The following is a 19,229-nucleotide window of genomic DNA, read 5'->3' on the forward strand; positions in this document are numbered from 1 at the left end:
ACCCTTCTTTCCTCCTCCACCTAGAAAGGGTTGACTGGCTCTTCTCAGTGGAGCTCACCTTGTCAACCTTTTCCGTCAGCACGGAGACGTTTCCAAATGTTGAGAATACTCCTACGAGAAGAATATGACCCTGACGAGAGAGAACCAAGCTAAACAAAAGGCTTTCACTTTATTTCATTTAAGTGTGAATGGTGCCATGTCAGCTTTGATTACCAGCCATCTTACCAGTATTAGCTTTAAACAGATAATTATTTTTGCTCTAAGGCTGAATTTCAGCAGCACTCCTTTCCCTTTCATTCTCCAGAGCACACACTCCAAGACATGGCCGACAGGAGATTGACGAGAGGATTGGGCTGCAGGAGAACAAAAGCCCTGAGAGGCGGCTTAAGAGAGACAGGAGGGTGCACATACATCCAAGTGAGCACACGACACAGAAACATGCGTAAATGTGCAGGGCTTTGTGTGTGTGTGTGTGTGTGTGTGTGTGTGTGTGTGTGTGTGTGTGTGTGTGTTATCAGTATTGTTGTTTGTAAAGTGCAGCAAATTAAATCTGTGTATCAGATTGAAGTGGCGGTCAGATGGTGACTGACAGCTGAAATGCCGGCCCCCTTCAGACTCAGGCCTCTATAAAAAATAAAAAGAATTTAAACACAACAGAGCAGGTCGCTGAGGGACGGAAGGAGGGAGCTGACTGGCAAGGACGCAGATAAACACAGAGGTCAAAATGAAATTTCCGCAAAGTCCCACACAACACACGATAGTTTTCATTCAAATACCAAAACATTATAAAAAGGATTAGAAAACTTCCCAAAGGTGTCGCAGGCCTCGTTCTCTGTAGGTTTGAATTTTACTGCAGAGAAAACAACACTGTAGCTACATTCATCAGTGAGCCGGCATCCTCCGATTACAATCTTGCACAAATTCCTCTGATAAAAGAAGCTAATTAAATTTCATTTTCTAATCGTACTCTTATCAGAAAGGATGACTAGTCTGAGCAGTGCAGCGAGCCATCGACTGCTATACTGTGAAGTGAAAATTAAGTTTTCCAGCAAGAATGTGTGAAATGATTAACAGGTTTGTATCTCATTAGAAAGTCCTTGGAAACAGTGCCCAGCGTGGTATGACATCCCAGAAAGTGCTACCTTTAAATAAATTACTCACACTTTTTTATTGATATTAATTGTGTGCACTGGGAAGTTAAACAATGATTTTCTGGATGGCTTGTAATAATCAAATTTTAGAGCACAGATGATTTATCTCTGCCGATTCTGTCGTCTAGGAATCCATTTTCATCTTTTATATAAATACTGAAATGATATTATAATTGGTTTTTCCAAGACAAAGGGATGACCCAACAAAGTGCCAGCTTGTGGTTGTGTTCAAAATGAAAATCTTGATATCTTTATTTTCTTTAAATCTTCTCGGAGGCGATTAGAAGAAGGATAAGTAAGAGAAATGCTTTAAAGTGCGCTGAACTAATTAATGTCTGAAACAAAGGCAAAAAGCTTTTCATTATACTCAGACAAAAGAGGCCTCTATGTATATGTAGATTTCAGATCTGGCCTGTCAAGCCTCATTTAAATTTTGGTAACGAGGTTGAGAAGGTAAGACTGACTTTTAACTGTGATGGATATTGTTTATCTTCTGGTCCATATTAGAGCAAACCACAACAGTATAAACATTCTAAACACAAACAGACGCTCAGCTCTTAAATCCATCTGAGCCAAATCTTGAGGATGTAAACAATCCTGTGTATAATGGATGAGTAATGTCTTGGTGTGTGACAAGGGTCGGCCTGTACGCTGAGGTCAGGAGAGTGCATTCTAACTGTATTCACAAGGGTTGTGGAGGTCATCAGCATCCCCCCCCCCCGCCTCGTCTGCCAAGGTGACCTTTGACCTCAAAGATGTAGAGTGGGGCCATACTGGCTCAGACAGAGAGAGGATCACTTTACAGCTGGACGCCAATCTTAAACCCACTCACATCACAGAGGGAACCAGAAGCTTTCCCATGGATTTATGGACATAAATCAACTCCTTGCCCTGTCCTCGCCTACAGCACGCGGCGGTGTCCTCTTTCACGGCCTCACTCTCAGCCTTCCTACTCTGCCAGGGGAAATCCCATTCCTGGCATTAGTTCTGCTACACGTCCTCCTTTTCCCTCGGTAATTACCACAGTCTGGGTGAGAGTCTGTGGTACAGCTTCAGAAATCAACTAAAAGGCTCTGTCGGGTGAAATTAGATGACTTACTTGTCCATTGTGTTTGATAAGATGGTAAATATGGCTGAACCTGAAGTCAGGAGCTAAAATTGCTTCAATTGAGCTTCATTTTTCAATTCATGTAAGTCACTTGTAAAGAACAGCAGGCTGGGGGGACATCTGGGATGGTTATGAGTATGTTGACAAGAGGAAATGGGGGTCAAAGCGAATGGCAATTACGCATGCAGGAGGCAGTTCAGCACAATTAAAACTAATGAGCCTTCAGCCCTAAAACCTGCACAAGAGTTAGCAATTCCTGCCACATGTAATGCAGATGGAGAACTACAGCAATTACTGAGATAATACCTAAAGTCATATGCCTCTGTGAACTCTTAAAGTAAGACATCACTGAACAGCAGATTAAAAGCCAGTGCTTTCACATAATGCATGCGCAACCTCTCATACTTAAATCATACTCTTAATCTAAAGTCTTTCTAAATTAAATCAGATAGACAGGCTGAAGAACATTGCTGGACAAATGGATGGATGGGAAGACTGATGGATAATTGTATGGATGATGGACAGACAGACTACCAGGAAAGGGAAGGGGTAGGGACTAGGGTGGTGGTGGGAGAGACTAGACAATGCGAACACCAACACCCACCATGGTGGTGCTGGTCACAACTCGTCTGTCCTGGCAAGGGCTGAGCTGTCTGGGAGGGAGACTCCAGCTCCTCCACCGGGGGAGGGCTGGTGTTGAGTTGCCCGACAGGAGGGGGCCATGGTAGGTCCTTGATCACTTTAATCTCTACTGCAAGTGTCGCCCAAGTCACCAGAGGAGACGTTGAGGGAAGGACAGGACAGTAATGAGAGGTATAAATGGACAACGACAGAGGGAGTGAAGGAAGGAAAGCAATGACAGAAAACAGAGGGAGGGGAAAAGAGAAAAGAAAGAAGGGGTAAGTGAAAATTAGATACGAGCAGAAGATGCCAGCATTATGGAGAGCTGGAATCAGCAGCGGCTGTAGATGGGAAAGGAAGGAATACAACGGACTGAAAAGGAAGAAAAGTTAATACAAATCATTTCCAGGCTGATTAATATACCCCGATTCCAGAAGAGCTGTGGCCTGAAAATTACAATAAGGATCAAGTTCAGAGTAAAAATGTGATTATTCACGATTGGCTGTACGACAGACTTAACTTAAAGCTAACAGGACTACGCTGTGACTCAAGGGTCCAGACTATATCATTTAAAGCTGCCTTGAGCTCAGCTAGAGAGAGTCACTGATACAGAACGTCAGCAGTGCTCAGTTTCAGAAATAAAGACCTTGGGCCTATATTAAGATACACAATGCGGAAAACAATATCCTTCCATGGAACAAACCAGGGGGGCAATCTATCCTGGTAGTGGACACTCCCCAGGCATTGTCCCCTAAATAATGTCCAGTCAGGGTCTTACCAGGGTAAATTTAATGGTCTTGCAAAAGCATATCTGTTACTGAGTAAGGGCCACTTTTTAATAGCTGGGGAGAGGTTATAAATGGGCTGGGGAGAGAGGAATGTTTTTTCATCATCCAAGTGGAGGCTAGTGTGAGAATACAAGGCTAATAAAGACACTCAGTCTTTGGTGAGCTACTATATCATCCCCTGGAGGTTAAGACTGAGTGTGTTTTTTCTTTTTTTTTTTTTTTTTTTAAAAAACGTCGATATCCAAGCACAGATCTTCCATCAAGGTAACACGTGCAATGTTTTTCAGGAGAATTAAATGCCTCTGTCCATGGTGCTGGAGGTGGACAAAAAAAATCTAAAATCTAAATTCATAGTGAAGTTGTCAGTTCTGGAAAACAGGAGTGATGAAGGGCGAGAGAACCATGCAGGCGTTGCTCCAACCTTTCAATAGGAAAATCCTTCAAGATGCAAAAATCAGGAAAATATGTCAAAGCTTGCATTAAAATGTCAGGAAATGTGGTTAGAGTAAAAGAAAGAAACACCTTTCTCCAGTTAGACATTAAATTAGAACACTGCGGGCAAGAAGCCCTTTCAGAAGTAGCTTCATCAGCATTGACACCTATACGGCACATTGGCTGGATGAGTCACGTCAGGTTGATGACAGATGTGTTTGACCCAGGAGGATGTTGATAAACAGGAGGACAGCAGCAGCAGATTGCCAGATTTAAATCAGGCAGCTTGTAATGAGCATACAGGGCCACGGTTCCTTTAATTTGCTTTTCATTCAAGAGCTCAAAATCGTGAATATGTAATTTTCCAACATTGAGGTTTACTTAAATCGATGGCATTAATGACTGCAGATTTTTAGGGTTGCATTTTTGACTCAAAGCGACACATCCCGTCTAAAGGCTTGATTAGGTACAGCTTCAGCTGCCTAAGATGAAAAGAATGCGACTGTATTCATAACATTAGTGAGTCACAGGTTTACAGGCTGATCTTAGCGGGAAGATTAGCATAATTTTATAGACTTATCGGGCTTCCTCCCGAGAAGGAATTGCAGCATGGTGGTACTACCGGACATGCTAATGAGAAGCAATGTCTGCAAGCAAGATGAAGGGGGGGGGGGGGGGGGGGGGGGCTAGAGAATGTTAAACCCGACAAGCAATTAAATAGCCGTGCCTGTGGTGTCGGGGGGCTAATCTGGAGAACGGTGGCTGGAAGGAGGAGCTGGTTGCTGTCTATCCTGATGGGAGAGGCGTGGGGTGGTGGAGCAGTCGGGAATTATGGCAGAAGGTCAGAAACTCTGGAAGATAATATAACTTCCTCTGCTTTGGGGTGAAGTAGGGGACTCTCTTCCTATGAGATTAAAAGCCTAATACTCATTTCACATTGCAGATTAGCGTGTAATTGTTTGGGGAGAGGCTGTCTGTCTGCACTCTGCAGCCTCACAGAGAGGACGAGGGGAGTGTTTGGCTCAGATTCGCTTGGTTGCATGGCTGAATAATAGCATTTAGCACTGTGAAAATTGAGGTAAAGTGACTCCATAGCCAGGTGTTTTGTTTTTGCAAAACTGGTGACTGGATTCTGCCACATATTGCAGTCAAACAACATATTCAAAAGTCCAAAGACCCTCGTGAATCATCACCGACTCCAGCTGCTAGGTTTCCCAGTTGGCGTGTGCAAATTTACATCTTGTTTGAGTCTTCATGGACAAATTCAGTGGCAAAATCTAGGACTAATGTGACTAAAGCAGTCACCTACACCCAGTAGAGCTGATTTACTTATCAGCCTGAGGGCTCAACATGCAGACATTTTCATATATCCACCCCCCCGCCGTCACTCTGCCCCCTCTGAAACATATACGAACAGCACTAAATAACTCACTAAGTGCTTCAGAAGCTGGAGGTGACTATTGGGTAGAAATCATAATTTGCACTTTTAAGAGGAAAGAAAAAGTATAATTGCTCTCCATACTAGCGAAGGCTCTCTCTGATTATTGTAATTAAAGTAGATTGGAGAGGGAGCAAAGTGATATTGCAGAAAACAAACGACAATTTCTGAGGGAATATGTAAATACCACCAGTGATCATTATTTACATGTTTGTCATCTAATCCGACTGCATTTGGATCAATATGCAATCTCGTATCTGCATAATCCTCCGTCCACAACAGTAAACAACACCTCCTGTTGATCGTGTAATGGAAGCTAAATCTACAAAGCATCCGGTTAACTTAACTACACGGACCCGGTCATGTTGGGAAAATTCAGAAAGAGCTTTGTGTGTCGGTCACGCGTCCTGTAAGCTTTGATAAACGGGATGTTTGCTGGATTTCACCTCGACTTCACTCTGCCAGTTTGAGCGGTAAGCATTCAGAAAACTGGCTAATTATTTGCTTCACAGCTAAGTTGACAGTTCAGTTCATCAAAAAAACAAAACAAAACCCAACAACCACAGAGTACATCAACAATGGGCGAAAGCACTCCCCCTTTTTTTTTTATTGGCGTTTACCTTCTCTTTGTTCCTCCAGGAGCACAGTTATTTTTAAAGCTAGGTTTTTGTTTACCCGAGCTTTTCATTAGCCTGTGGCACTTCATCACCGTAAACAGTGCAGCACCATAAATCACCAGCTATGCTTGTTTCCACCAACGCCATTTAATTTAGTTCTGCTTAATTTGGTTGGCTAATTGCATGCATATTCAAAACAAGCTGGAAGATTCTGATGTTTTATGCTGCTCGTTATGGCCAGAAGAGCACAGAACACAAAACCTTTCTCCTCTGAAGATATGTTTGTTCCATCGGCAGTCAAATCATTACAGATAACAACTGTGTAATGCCCAGGGGGAAGTAAAATGCCACCCCATAATTCTCTGCATACTGCCATTCATCCCATTTTACGGCGCGGCTCCCTTTCAGAGTGCAGATCTGCTTTGACCGCGCGTTTGTATTAAAAACCAAAGTGGCACAGAAAATGGGTGATGGAGATGAGATGACAGCAAAGCCTTTTCCTTGCCCTTCTATAAAGAGAGAAGAGAGAAGAGAGAGAGTTTCTGCTGCCATACCTTGTGAGGGAGGTTTACAGTGCCGTTGTGTGTGACCAATGTGCACGAGTGAAGATAACACCGGTGGCAGCACCCAGAGAAAGATGGCAGGACACATTTTAAGACTCATGAAAGAGGGCTGTCAGGAAGGTTATCAGGAGGGTGTTGCAGCAGAGGCCAGAATGATGAGAGAAAGCTGCGGAGTGACAGACAGCGCTGGGGGAAACTGGATCAACCAAGCAGAGAGAGAGAGAGAGAGAGACAGTGCAGTGGCACCAGCTCAACAGCTGGCTTGAACCCTGGTGCACACAACCGGGGCAGGGCTGTAACCGAATCAATTATTTATTTTAGGACATTAGACACGAGCCTCAGATTTCTGGGTTGTTCAGCCCATGAAGATTCATTAAAAAAAAACAAACAAACAAACAAACAAAAAAAAAAAAACATAAAGCTCCTCAAGACCAGAGGGAGTAAGCGACAGCACCTTCTCTTATCTCCCGTATTAAATACATGGAACCTCGCTGGGCAAGAGCCAAGTGAAAGGAGCCACCAGCAGGTAACGGAGGGCAAAGAGATTAAATAACAACAGCTCTTGATCCCATTCTTGCTGTGACGAGGCTCAGATTTCTGAGGGGTGGCGTGTCCATGTGTGGGTGTGCGTTGAGCGCGCCACGTGCACAACCAGAGCACACAGGCTTAACCTGACGGACATGCGAGCTCGTGTGGTCAAATCTCAATGTGTCTTCCTCACTCTTCACCTTCAGGCTCATCCATCACCTCCTCAGCAGCCGGGAGGGAGGCAGGAAAGAGGCTGTAACAAGTGCGAAAGTGTTTGTTCCAGAATGGGGGGGGCGGCGGGGGGGGGGGGGGGGGGGGGGGGGATGAGTGATTAACCAAACCACAAGTACACAGCCTCCCAGCACCCTAACAAGGCAGGGAATTTACATTCCATTGCATACCTGTCAGGAGATAGCCCAACAGTGAATAATAACACCAGACCAAGTGTTGTAAAGAGGCAGGCACGCCGGCAGTGATAGGGACAGCTGAGGAAAAAGGGGCTGTAGCCAGGAGCATTAGTCTGCTCCCCTTCCCTGATCATTAATGAAGACAAATGCTCTTATATGCAGATTGCATTATTGTGTTACACCGTGGAGGGAAGGCGTAGGCAGCTCTTGGTGCTTATTTAATCCCTGTTTGGTTTTTTTTGTTTTTTACACCCACTCCACATTTTAGTAAGGTAGTGAATCTTTTTTCATTGTCTGCTAATACTTTGTTTGCAGACACATTTATTTCCCACATAATTGTTGGAATATAAATTGTGAAGGCCCACCCCCCACAGAAAAAGTGTCTCTAAAACAGTATCATTACTCATTGATATTACACAGTCATAAAATGCCTAAATAAGCTATAGAAACATTACTGCGAGATACTGCACTTGAGAAACTAAACCGCACACTAAGATGTAGGCTGACTGTAAAACAGGCCGGCTGTCTATACGCACAAGTGTTGAATCAGGCATGAAATTGAGACTGGAAAGCATTTTTAATTACCGACCTAATTGCTGAGATCTGGGGACGTGGCAACATCACCACACCGGAGTCAAGCTGGGCAAATAAGATGAGTAGTAAGCCAAACACTCGTGTTGTTAACAAATCCCCAGTGTTATCTCGTGCACTTTACAACTGGCCGTGAACTGAAGTAAAAAGTACATGAAACACTTTAGGAATGCTTTTATTTGCTGCGCAGAGCAACTGCTGTCAGCCTATTATAAACTGTGTGTTGATGCCCATGTTATTTAAAAAAAAATTACCACTCAAAGTTCTTTCGTTCGAGCATTGAAACCACAAACAAATTCTGAGCTATTGAATCTTTTGTATAAGTGTAACCAGTTGTAATGTTTCGAGGTTTTAGAGCTCAAAATCCAACCAGAGATGTTGATGTTATACAAAAAGCAGCCTAGGCATGTTAAACTGTTGGCTTGGGTTTCCTCCAAGTACTCTGGCTTCCTCCCACAATGGCTGCTCTAAGTTGCCCGCAGGTGTGAATGTATGGTTGTTTGTCTCTATGTGTCAGCTCAGTGATTGACTGGCGACCTGTTCGGGTAGCCAGCCCCCGCCTAATGTCAGCTGGGATTAGCTCAACCCCCCCCCCCCCTCGGCTGGCTGGCTTCTGTCAAACTGCCTTCAAAGTGGCTGACAGGCCACTGCACTCCAGAGGGTTAAATCACAAAGTACCTGGCAAAATGTAACGTATATACAGTTTGGGAAACCCAACATTTCTATTTAGTTTCCCTTCCAAACATGTGGTTTAGATTAAAACGGCTAAACTGGGGAGTTGCTGATGTGTCAATAAAAAAAAAAAAAAATCCTTTTCTTACATTTTCTGTTTTCTTTCTAACTTCATGTCTAAATGTAAATTTACATCAAGCTTTTTTCCCCCAAATTGCACAGCGACTAGTTTTCCTGAGAGACCTTCAGGAGTAACTAAAAGAAAAAGTCTTGGTATAGGACCAATTTAGGAGAGTAAAATACAAAATAAGACCTGTAGCCAAACGTGAAACCTAAAACCAACCTGGATCCCACAGCTACTACAGCAAACATGTCCTGACTTCTCACGCTGGCATAATAAACTCACAACTTTACGACTCCCCTCTAAAATTTCATAAATCATGTGTAAGTGTGGATTCAATCCAACCTCTAAAATGTGAAAATTTTCATCAGTACCATCAGTGTTATGAATCAGCTGTTTGACCACCAGAACCACATCAGGCTAATATGGGAAAATCTGGCCAAACACACTCAATTGAGATTTAAAACAGTCCAAAGAGGGAGGATTCATGAAGAGGGAATTATGGGATTGTTAGCAGCACAAAAGAACTGGCTCATAAGTGGACTTAGATGCTGAGGTAGTGTATAATTTCTTAACATTGGAGGTAAGCTAGGAGCAGAGATCAGAGCCTCGGGTGCAGGCAAACAAGCTCAAACCTTGAAAGGTGGGAAACTTTCTCTAAGCCTCTTGATGTCTGGATCCGAGGCTGCTCTGTAAAAACAACGAGCCCGTGTTGACAAGGCTTGTCCCAGAGACGTCTTCCTCTCATCTCTCTTCCTTTCTCCGTCTTCCAAATAGTGGGAAATTATTTCGACTTGAATTAAACATAACGCCGAATGAAGACGTGCATCCAGCCAAAGTGCTGTTTCGTCTGCAGCTTACTTTCTTTCAAAGACAACGAAAAGGCTTATCTCTTCAATCCCTCACCAACTGTCTGTCATCCAATGGAAATTAAATTAACCATCATCAAAAGAGGGATGCTGTGTGTAAAGGGGGGCGGGGGGTTGAAAGAAGGATGTATTAGTAAATAGCGCCCTAACCAAACTCTTCTGAGTGCTGCTTGACAGAAAAATAATGAGGGAGAGAAGGAAAGTGATTAAGAATGCAGCATCCCTTATTTAACCAATCACTTACAGAGGCAGAACAGTGCGACTAGGAAGACCTTAAAGCTGAGAATGCACCGGAGTAAACAAAACACGGGAATTAGGTGACAAAATTGGGAAGACACAGAGACAGACCTATGAGCCTGCCAAAACACAAATCAGCTCTTTGGAAATCTGCCACAATGCAACTTACCCATCTATCATGTAATTCACGCCGTTACGAAGTCTTAACACTTGCAGCAAAAGTCAAAAATGATTTCACACGCTGAGAAGTGATGCTATATTTGAACGAGGGGGCAGGCTGCTGTAAATTGTTCCTCTCATCATCTGCAGTTCTGCACTAAATACTCTCTTGAGCCTCTTTTTTTTTTCCTCTTTCCACAAATGAGATTCATGAGCTTTCTACCGTTTAATGCCACATAAGAGATTTTAGGCATTTTTAAACATGATACAAATTAGAGGCACATTCACTTCAGCATCTCCACTGACTCTCTCCGCTCTACTGCTGTGACCATGGCTCACCTTGTCGATTAAGCAGAACTACTATAGTGCAATTTTGATGGTTTTGGAGAGAATTGTTAACTTCTGCAAACACAGACCAGCTCAAACTCGAAAGCGTAAAATTGCTGATGCTGTTATATATATTTTTGTTAATATGTCTTAAGGCTCATCCATCAAAATGACATTAATATCTCACAGACTCTGTGTTTGAAATATTACATAAAAATTAGATCCACTTCCAGATCGCTGAAGCGTCTCCCTGATGAGTCCATCAGCACGACTGCCAACACTACACCAAGAGAGACAGTTGCGCTCTCACTTTCTGTATTGTAATTAGTTTTTCTTTATTAAAATTTCATGTAAATGCTATTCAGCTTTCTGAAAACGCATCGATGGGAACTGTAAAGAAGAATGAAATAGAGAAATATTTCCATGTAATGATAAAAGTATAACAGAAGGTAAAAGATGAAAACTTTTTTTTTTATCTATAGAGCTCAGTCACCAATAATAAATGATTCCTCGGGCCTGATATATTTGAATGTATTCTTTAATTTGGCTCCCTGGGGCCTTTCAGAGCTTGTGTTGGTTTCCTCCCACCGTCCAAAGACGTCATGTTTAGGTTAACTGGTGACTCTAAACTGTCTGTAGGTGTGAGTGTTGGTCTGTGTCGGTCTCTGTATGTTGGCCCTGTGATGGACTGGCGTCCTGTCCAGGGTGACCCCGCTCTCGCCCCAGAAACAGATAAACGGTAGACAATGAATGAATGAACACGCTTTTACACATACTTTCTGAATCTTAGACATAAACAAAACTCTCAGATTTTGTACACAGGAAAAAAAAAAAAAAAAAAAAGCCTGAATCCCTAAAGAATGAAATACACTATTTTGTTGCTTTTTTTTTTTGGACGCAATGATAACTTTGGAGGCTTCGTCCTTTCATGCACTTGCTTGTTACACTCGTGTGTTCGGTGCAGGACTGATTTGAGGAGAATGTCTCCAGCAGTGACGCCGTTTTAAATCCACCCTAAACGCTAAGCTGTCACACCAGCGGCGTCCTGATAACTTCATTGGAATCAAGAAAAAGTTCAAAGCAAGGTGATATGCATTTCAAATGAGCGACCTTCTCTCTGTCTTCATTGGGACTGATTTTGTGAACGTGAGAATTTAGAGCTCAGGTGATTTATGTTTCAGTGTTAGTCAAATCTGAAAAATATGAACGCCAGTTCAGTTTTAATGAACTGTTTAACCTCGCCGCTGAGGATTTAAGTAAGAAATAAATCCCAAAAACGCATGTTTTAGTGCAACCCGGTCACGGCTCTAACATGAATACATCACAGACAGACAAGAAACACTCCCCAACCCCGTCTCCACTGGTACCTGTGAGGGATTTAGAGGTGCAGTCCTTTCTTCTGCTGGGATCTGATCCAGTGCCACTTACAGAGCCCTCGTAGCTAATGCAGTCATAACAAAGCAGAGCTGTTCAAGGATAAAAAAGAAAAAAATATAAAGAGAAAGGGGCGATGAAAAATAGATTCAAAGGTTGCTGATTTTCAGTTAAAAGGCTCAGCATTTTTTAATTTTTTTGTGGTCGTTTCCTTTTTTATTTGGGGCGCCGCATTCTTTCCAGGAACAGCCCTGTTTAATGTTATGGCTGTGTTAGCCATGCTCAAGCTCCCAAACCGCAGTGACTACCTGCACCTACATGCACCTGCACAACCAATCATGCCTCCCCTAAGCAGCAGGAATATCAACTGAGGTCTAACAGACAGCAGCTGGATCAAAACAGCACACTGGACACCTGCAAAAGAACTGAGCAGGTGCTTTAACAGAGAAAAAAGGAAAGTGTTAAGAGTTTAAAGCAGCAGCAGCAGCAGAACCCTCAAACCTGACAGAAGCCATAATCAAATTTGTTAGAGCTGAAAAAACAGACACCTGGGTTAGTTAAGCAGAAAGGAAACGGTTTCATATTTGATATAGTTAAAGCTTGAAATATAAAAAAGGCAAACCTGAAATAGACTCATTACTTAGCTGAATTTGAGCAGAAGCAGACTGACTGAGGTTTTGACATAACAGCTAACAGTATTCAACAGCTGAGTCCAAATGTACTTTTCATTGAATGTAAAATCACGATGAAGAGATCCTGTTTTCAGTCTGGCTCAGTGTGTACATATGAGTGAGCCTGTGAAAAAGTGAGCGGTGTAGTTTCACCTTAAGTGATCATTTGTTCTATCCACCGAGTTACTGACTTCTCTCTGTTGTGTGTTATTCTAATACTTATTTTACCTGCGAAAGCTTTGGAAATCCTCTCCTTTTTCCACTCCCAGGGCTGGTCGTACTCCTCAGGGGGTCGCTCATCATCTTGGGGCAGTCGGCTTTCTCGTGGGCAGCGTGAGCGCTCGGGGTCTGAGTCGCCACCGTTCTCGGCCGGCTCATACGGTGTGTCGTACAAGGGCAGCTGCCTCACAGGTCCTTCTTTAGGCACTCGTCCACCAGATCGTATTTCTAGAAAGTAGAAGGAAGGCTGGCCATTAATGAGAGGTCTCTGAAATAAAAGTTTGTTGGTGAAAATGGCTCTGTGGGGAAGAACACACCGTCACACTGTATGAGAAATGAGAATTGATGACTGTAGATGCACTTGCATTTTTCAAACATTTGTTCTTGTGTAGCATACAGAAATGATGAATGTGGGAAGATATTTCAAATGATTCGAAGAGGAGACAAAATAGCTTCATAGTCAGAGTTTCAGCAAGATGAGGTTAACTGATAAAAACAATGGTAGTAAGTTGTCCATTGTCCAAAGTTTCTTTCACGCTGTAGATGACTTGAAGCATAACTAAGAACAATTTGCAGTTTTCTGTGCACTCCCACATTTCCCTCATTTTATACTTGAGGTGTAAATCCCCAAGCCGGCAGTAGACTGCAAGCTGATAAGATGTGTGAATGGCGAGGCAGGGGCCTCTGGCATGAAGTGAATTATCCTGAACTAATCACAGAAAGAGGAAGCAAACTGAAGACTTTAAGAGTTGAAATAATAGGAGAGTTGGGTGGCCGGAAAAGCTGAGCACCTGCAAAAGCACAAAGTGTGACCGCCCTGAATTCAGCAAAAACTACACAACAGTCCTGAACAGCCTCGCCCCGGGCTGCACATGCCTGCTCTGCCAGAACAGAAGTGACGAGACAATATCAGTTCCCTTCCTCTCCTTCTTCCCTAAAACCAAGAAAAAACTTTAAAACCTGTTGCACATTAGTGCATGAATGGGATTATTATGTACTGACAGAAATACATTTCTTCTTGGCGGCAGTAATCTACAGTATGCTGTGATAAACTGCATACTATTAAAAATTTGCACGTTGTGCCACCATAGAATTTCACAAGATAAGTGTTTTTCTGTCCAAACAAATTAAAAAACCCCCTCAAGTCATGGAACACCAGAATGTCCATTACAGCCAAATATAATTATTAGGTAAAAAAATATATATATTAATAAAAAAAACCCAAAAAACTATAATTTTCAGCTTTGATAATAGGGCAAAAACAAATAACGCAGAATCTGGTAGACAGACCAACTGACCATCAACTAGCACAAATATACTTAAGATCTGTTAAAGCTTACAACCAATAAGAGACCTCCGCTACATGCAGTAATAAAACATAAATATGTATAAATGTTCCACTCAGCGGCTCGAAGTGCAGCCACTTTTCAGCAAGTGGAACTCATTCAAAGATGAAGGGTGGGAGAGCTAGAAAATAAATCTTTAGGTGAGAAAGCTTGTGATCTCTCATTTGTTGGGAATTTTATCGATCATAGTTCGTACAACGAAAACAAAACAAGGGCACATTGATGTTTGTTGTGAAATCTGAACATGTTGGTCTGTGATGTAACCCAAAATGATATGCAGCAGTTCTGCCCTTTTTCAAACATTTCCAGCTTCCTGGTTTGCCCCGAGAAGAAGCCAAGTCAATATTTTCCATTTCTAAAATCATGAATATCATTTATCCGGTAGTTTTTTGCTGCTACAGGAGATATATTCAAATCGGATTAAATAAATTCTTTCAAAATTGCATTTCAGAGAAACAGAGAACAGAAGAACTTCCTTCAGCTTTGCTTTTTTTTTTTTAATCTGAGGTGTTTTGTCTTTATTTCTCTGACTCTAAATAAAATGTTCACATTCTTGAACTAGGCTTTTTTGGTCTTTCTTAATGTTGTAAATCTCGTACAAAATTACCTTAACAAGGATGGAAGCACTTTCATTATCCATGCAGAGAAGTGAAACCGACCTTACTCCTAATGAAGCATCATGCCCTTGAGAACTCTCCTCTTCCCTCCTCAACTCCGCCTCCTCCTCCCATCTTCAATCTCTCCTTACTTGTGTGAAGTTGTTAGCAGCCTGCACCCTTCCTCCTGGGCCATATGAAGCTGTTAGCGGCCAGCACCACCACAGAGTAATGCAATGTGAAGAGAATGAAATATTATGCCACACTACTGCATAATTGCCTCTTAGCTCAAGGGAGCTCTTGCGGAAAAATGAGCAATGCGTTGAGCCTTAATGGAGCAATCCGCTGCTGGAGGTGATGGAGGTGGAGGGATGGAGTGAGGTGAGACCGCCAGGTCCCGTATCTCATCGTAATCCCGCATTAGGCAAACTCGCACTCTTTGATCTTAGCAGTTAAAAGGCTTGGTATTATGAGATCCTAGCATGATTAGGTCCTACCTCCGTTGCGGAAGAACAAATAGCTTGAGAGGAGGGTGAGAGAGGCTGCCATATCGGGTAAACCGAGAGGGGGAGAGGGGGTGAGTAAATCTTTTGGGAAGAACCCTTTAATTGCAGGCGTGCCTCCGTCGATAAACTGCTGTGTTGGATTGAGACTCCTCAGCTAACGCCTATGAACGAGGCCTTGTGCTCGTCGGCCTCCTTTCCTTCCTCCTGGTGCCTTTTTTGATTTCTTCCCTTCCTTCCTTGTTTGTTTCCTTCCTTCCCTTTTCCGTCCATCAGCTCCTGTTGAGGCATGCCTGGCAAACTGGGTGGGGACACATCCGTCTAGGCAAATTACAGTGATTGGCATGACACTGATGCTGCATGTTGCAACACAGCTGCAGTCTATCTTCAGTCTTTGACCTTTACCCTCTGTTTGGGGTGAGAGGTCAGGCACCGTCGTACCTCCCCCTCCCCAAATGTCGGAGTTCCTGTCCAGATGCTGTACTTCCTCTCTTCACCTGCCGACCACCTGGTCTTTCATAACCTGACATTCATGCAAAACTAGATTTTTCTATCCCATTTTGAATGCTTTAGAAAATGGACCACAAGGACTGTGGAAATTTCAAGACATTTGATGCTGCTACAAAGACCGTGCTGCTCTTGTTTCAGGTATTTTAAGCAACAATTAAAGAATGTGCTTCTCTCAGAAGAGTTTCAACAGCCATGTAGCAGCAGCACTGACCACAGCCATCTGTTTAATGCCACAATAAAAGATGAGTGCAGGGACAGCCGAGCATACTGCTGAAAACCAAACAGCTGCATTCGAGCTCTGAAGCATTTCTCCCTAATCAGAAAAGACATGGATACTGCCTGTCACAAAACCTCAACTGTAAAGCACTCCTCAGCTGAAAGGAGGTTTTTACATAAGCCATATATATATATCATAAGCAGTGTGAAGAAGCGTTAAGCTTTGAGACAAGTGACAGGGCCGGTTTTTGTTGTAGTCTTTCTCTCTGGTTCATGAACTGGTGAGATTAATCCTTTGGGAGAGAGGGGAACATATTCCCAGCAATAAATCCGGAGCAACTCCAGTTCCACTTAGTACAGGAAGAGCCCTTTGGGCACATTACCATGTCATGGCAAGGGCAGAAAGAGCACTCTGGATTAAATCAAAAAACATTAACTGCAACAAGCACCGGCCACATCCCACTGCATCCAACCCTCATCATCAAGACCACTCCTGTCTGATAGATCCTCCTCCTCCTTTACTGCCACCAAAGACAGTGGCAAACAAGGGGCTAACTGTGCATTTATTACTTTGCTCAAGTTTAAAATATGGAAAGGAGAAACACATCTAACTGCCGCTCTGGTTGACTTCGACACACCCAGTCCTACTGAGCTGCAGAGACAAAGTTGCAAGCTGTGAAAATCTTCATTTGACCGAAGGGATCTCTTGTGCACTAGTGAAGAATGAAATGTGATTGACTTTACACTCCAGGAGAAAAATGGGCAGAAAATACTTCAAAGACTGACTCATAGGAAATCTGTGCAGCCATTATCATTTCATTCAGATTGGTCATTAGCAATGTGGTTCTCTGCTGACTGCATCCAAATGACTGAGTGAGATGGGTAAGTGAATATAAATTACACAGACAAACAGATAAATGACATTGCAGATGCTCTCTGAATCAGACAAATTAATTACTCGTGCCCTGGCAATAACCTGCTTAAGGGTGCTTCAATGTGAACCCAGACATCTGTGACAACGGCCAGCAAGGCTTGCTCCTAATAAATACATTTAAGAAACCTACAGGGTTGATTTACGAAATCTCAGCAGCAAGGGAAAGGCATTTCTTTGATCGCCCAGGTCTGCGAGCAACAAACGCTGTCTCTCTGAAAGCGCCAGTCACCGATTTGAGCCACACTGGCGGCCGCCCACATGTATTGTGTGTCAGTCAAAGAGCCGGCTGACAAGCGAAGGTGTTTGCTCCTTGACCCGTGGTGGCCTGCTATTGAGTCACATTCCGCTTCTGTGCGTGGAGGTGCGACGAGTCTCCCGCCGCCAAGCGTTCCCCACAGACCTCTGCGAGAATAGTTATGATAAGTAAAGATGAAAACAACGCTGTCAGCTTTGTGCACACGTCTAGTCCCCATTCTAATTTCATTTTTGTGTCTCATGGTGTTTTGAAGAAACAAAAGCAGCAAAGACAAAAGAATAAATTACCATCTACGCTTCCGCTGTACGTCTTTTTACAGCCTGCACAGCTCCAAGAGTTTGTACTTGATTTGATATTTTCGAGACACAGCGTCTACAATCAATAACCCTAGATTTTTCCAGTCATCTTCATCTTTCTGTGAACAGGTTTGTCCATTTGCAAAGAGGATGTGTGTCTGCGATTGTGCATTTGTGTGCTGCTGCGTCTCCATCAGCCTCCTGCAGAGAGAACAAAAGCAGCCATGCCGTTTGTTTTCTCTGTCTCCTTCTTCCCCCAGTCTCACACGGTGCCAAGCTTGTGGTGGGTACACGCCGAGGCCTCTGCCTGCTCGTCACACATGTATATACTTTTGGGAGGCCTGGAAGCCAGGACTTAGACAAAGTCTATTCCAGCTTTGGCCCAGAGAGGAGGGTATTTTGGGTGTTACTTCACTATTTTTGGTTTGTGCTTTCATATAAATGCCTTTTCTGCTCAGGGCCATATGTCTTGACAGACAAATGACACATGGTGAGAGCCGATTTTAGGCAAATGTAAAGAGCTGGGAGTCCTCAGTGAACTGATGTTATGAAATCCTTCCAACTGGCATTTCAAAACAAGCAACAAATAAGCATTAATTTGTTTGCAGACGGGATTGTGCCAGTCACATGCAATATCCTAGTGAAGACATGCCTGTGTGGGTGTGTAGATTTGCCGTTCCTAGAAATGGAAGCTGAAGAGTGTCTTCCACAACCCGCTGACATGCATATGTACATTTACTGGAGCAGGAGAAGAAGCCTAAAGAGACAACATACAAAAAGCAGAAAACAAGGAGGAGGCGGGTGATGACGGAAGAAAGCCAGACAAAGTAACACAGACACAGAGAGAGGAGGAGGGAGTGTCAGGGGCAGACAGAGGGGACGGATAAAAAAAATAAAAAGAAAAGGAAGACATAGAACAACAGCGAGCGAATAGAGGAAGGGAGGGGAAGAATGAAAATTAGAGACAGGCAGGTGATGCAAGTTTGTCACAGAGGGAGAAATAAACAAAGAGGCTGTGAAAGGAAGTGGAGGAGAGCGATGGGAATAGAGAGTGTGAGACACTGACAGAAGGAGAGAGTGGCAAGAATAATAAAAACGCACACCGGTGAAAAACTCTCAGCTGATGAAAGAAACTGTTGGGTAAGTTGGTAATGGAGGATCGTGATTAACAAACTGCTGCCTCCCATGTTCAGAACATTTACATTAAATCAGAAAGAGCTTTTCGAACCATCCGACATCTCAGCCTGACTAAACGCTCTTCACAGGGCTGCGTACACAACAGTGCTTTGAGGTCTACAATAATGCTAGCATGATGATGTTTAAGTGTCACGGTGACCATCTCAATGTGTGCCAATGCTGGCCAACAGCTAACGGCACATGGGAATGTCATTAGTTGTGCAGGTATTTGGTTATAATCAGTAGGTACTGTCTGACAAATGTCGACCTCATAATGGTGTCAAATGAAAGGTCAAAGGATCTCAGGTTTCCAGCTCATGCTCCAGGGACAAGCAAACAGCTGTGAGGCCTTTTCAACAAAACCAGAAATGGCAAACTGCTAAAGAAACTTACAGACTAACTGTCTGTGGTGTTGGATGATAAATTGATGGTAGAAAGACAGCCCGTTAATTTGTACTGATACTTTAAGAATGACAGTGTTTGAGATGTAGCTTTTCCTCTTT

General features: G+C 43.2%; 1 protein-coding gene across 7 annotated transcripts in view; it reads right to left on the reverse strand.

The window, feature by feature from the left end:
- Nucleotides 1-19,229, reverse strand: part of shf (Src homology 2 domain containing F) — an 86,430-nt gene that overhangs the window by 12,518 nt on the left and 54,683 nt on the right. For 6 of the 7 annotated variants that reach the window (XR_003840589.1, XM_029498310.1, XM_029498308.1 and 3 more), the window contains exons 3-4: nt 12,903-13,121; nt 11,997-12,095 (exon numbers count right to left, since the gene is read on the reverse strand). Coding sequence is in view for 6 of the 7 variants with exons in the window: in XM_029498310.1 (XP_029354170.1) it covers nt 11,997-12,095; nt 12,903-13,121 (318 nt within the window). In the remaining variant the exon portion in view is untranslated. The remainder of the gene's footprint in view (nt 1-11,996; nt 12,096-12,902; nt 13,122-19,229) is intronic. The other variant, XM_029498309.1, reaches the window with a different exon arrangement.

The sequence above is a fragment of the Echeneis naucrates genome, chromosome 3 (genome assembly GCF_900963305.1).
Source record: "Echeneis naucrates chromosome 3, fEcheNa1.1, whole genome shotgun sequence".
In the NCBI taxonomy this organism is placed as follows: domain Eukaryota; kingdom Metazoa; phylum Chordata; class Actinopteri; order Carangiformes; family Echeneidae; genus Echeneis; species Echeneis naucrates.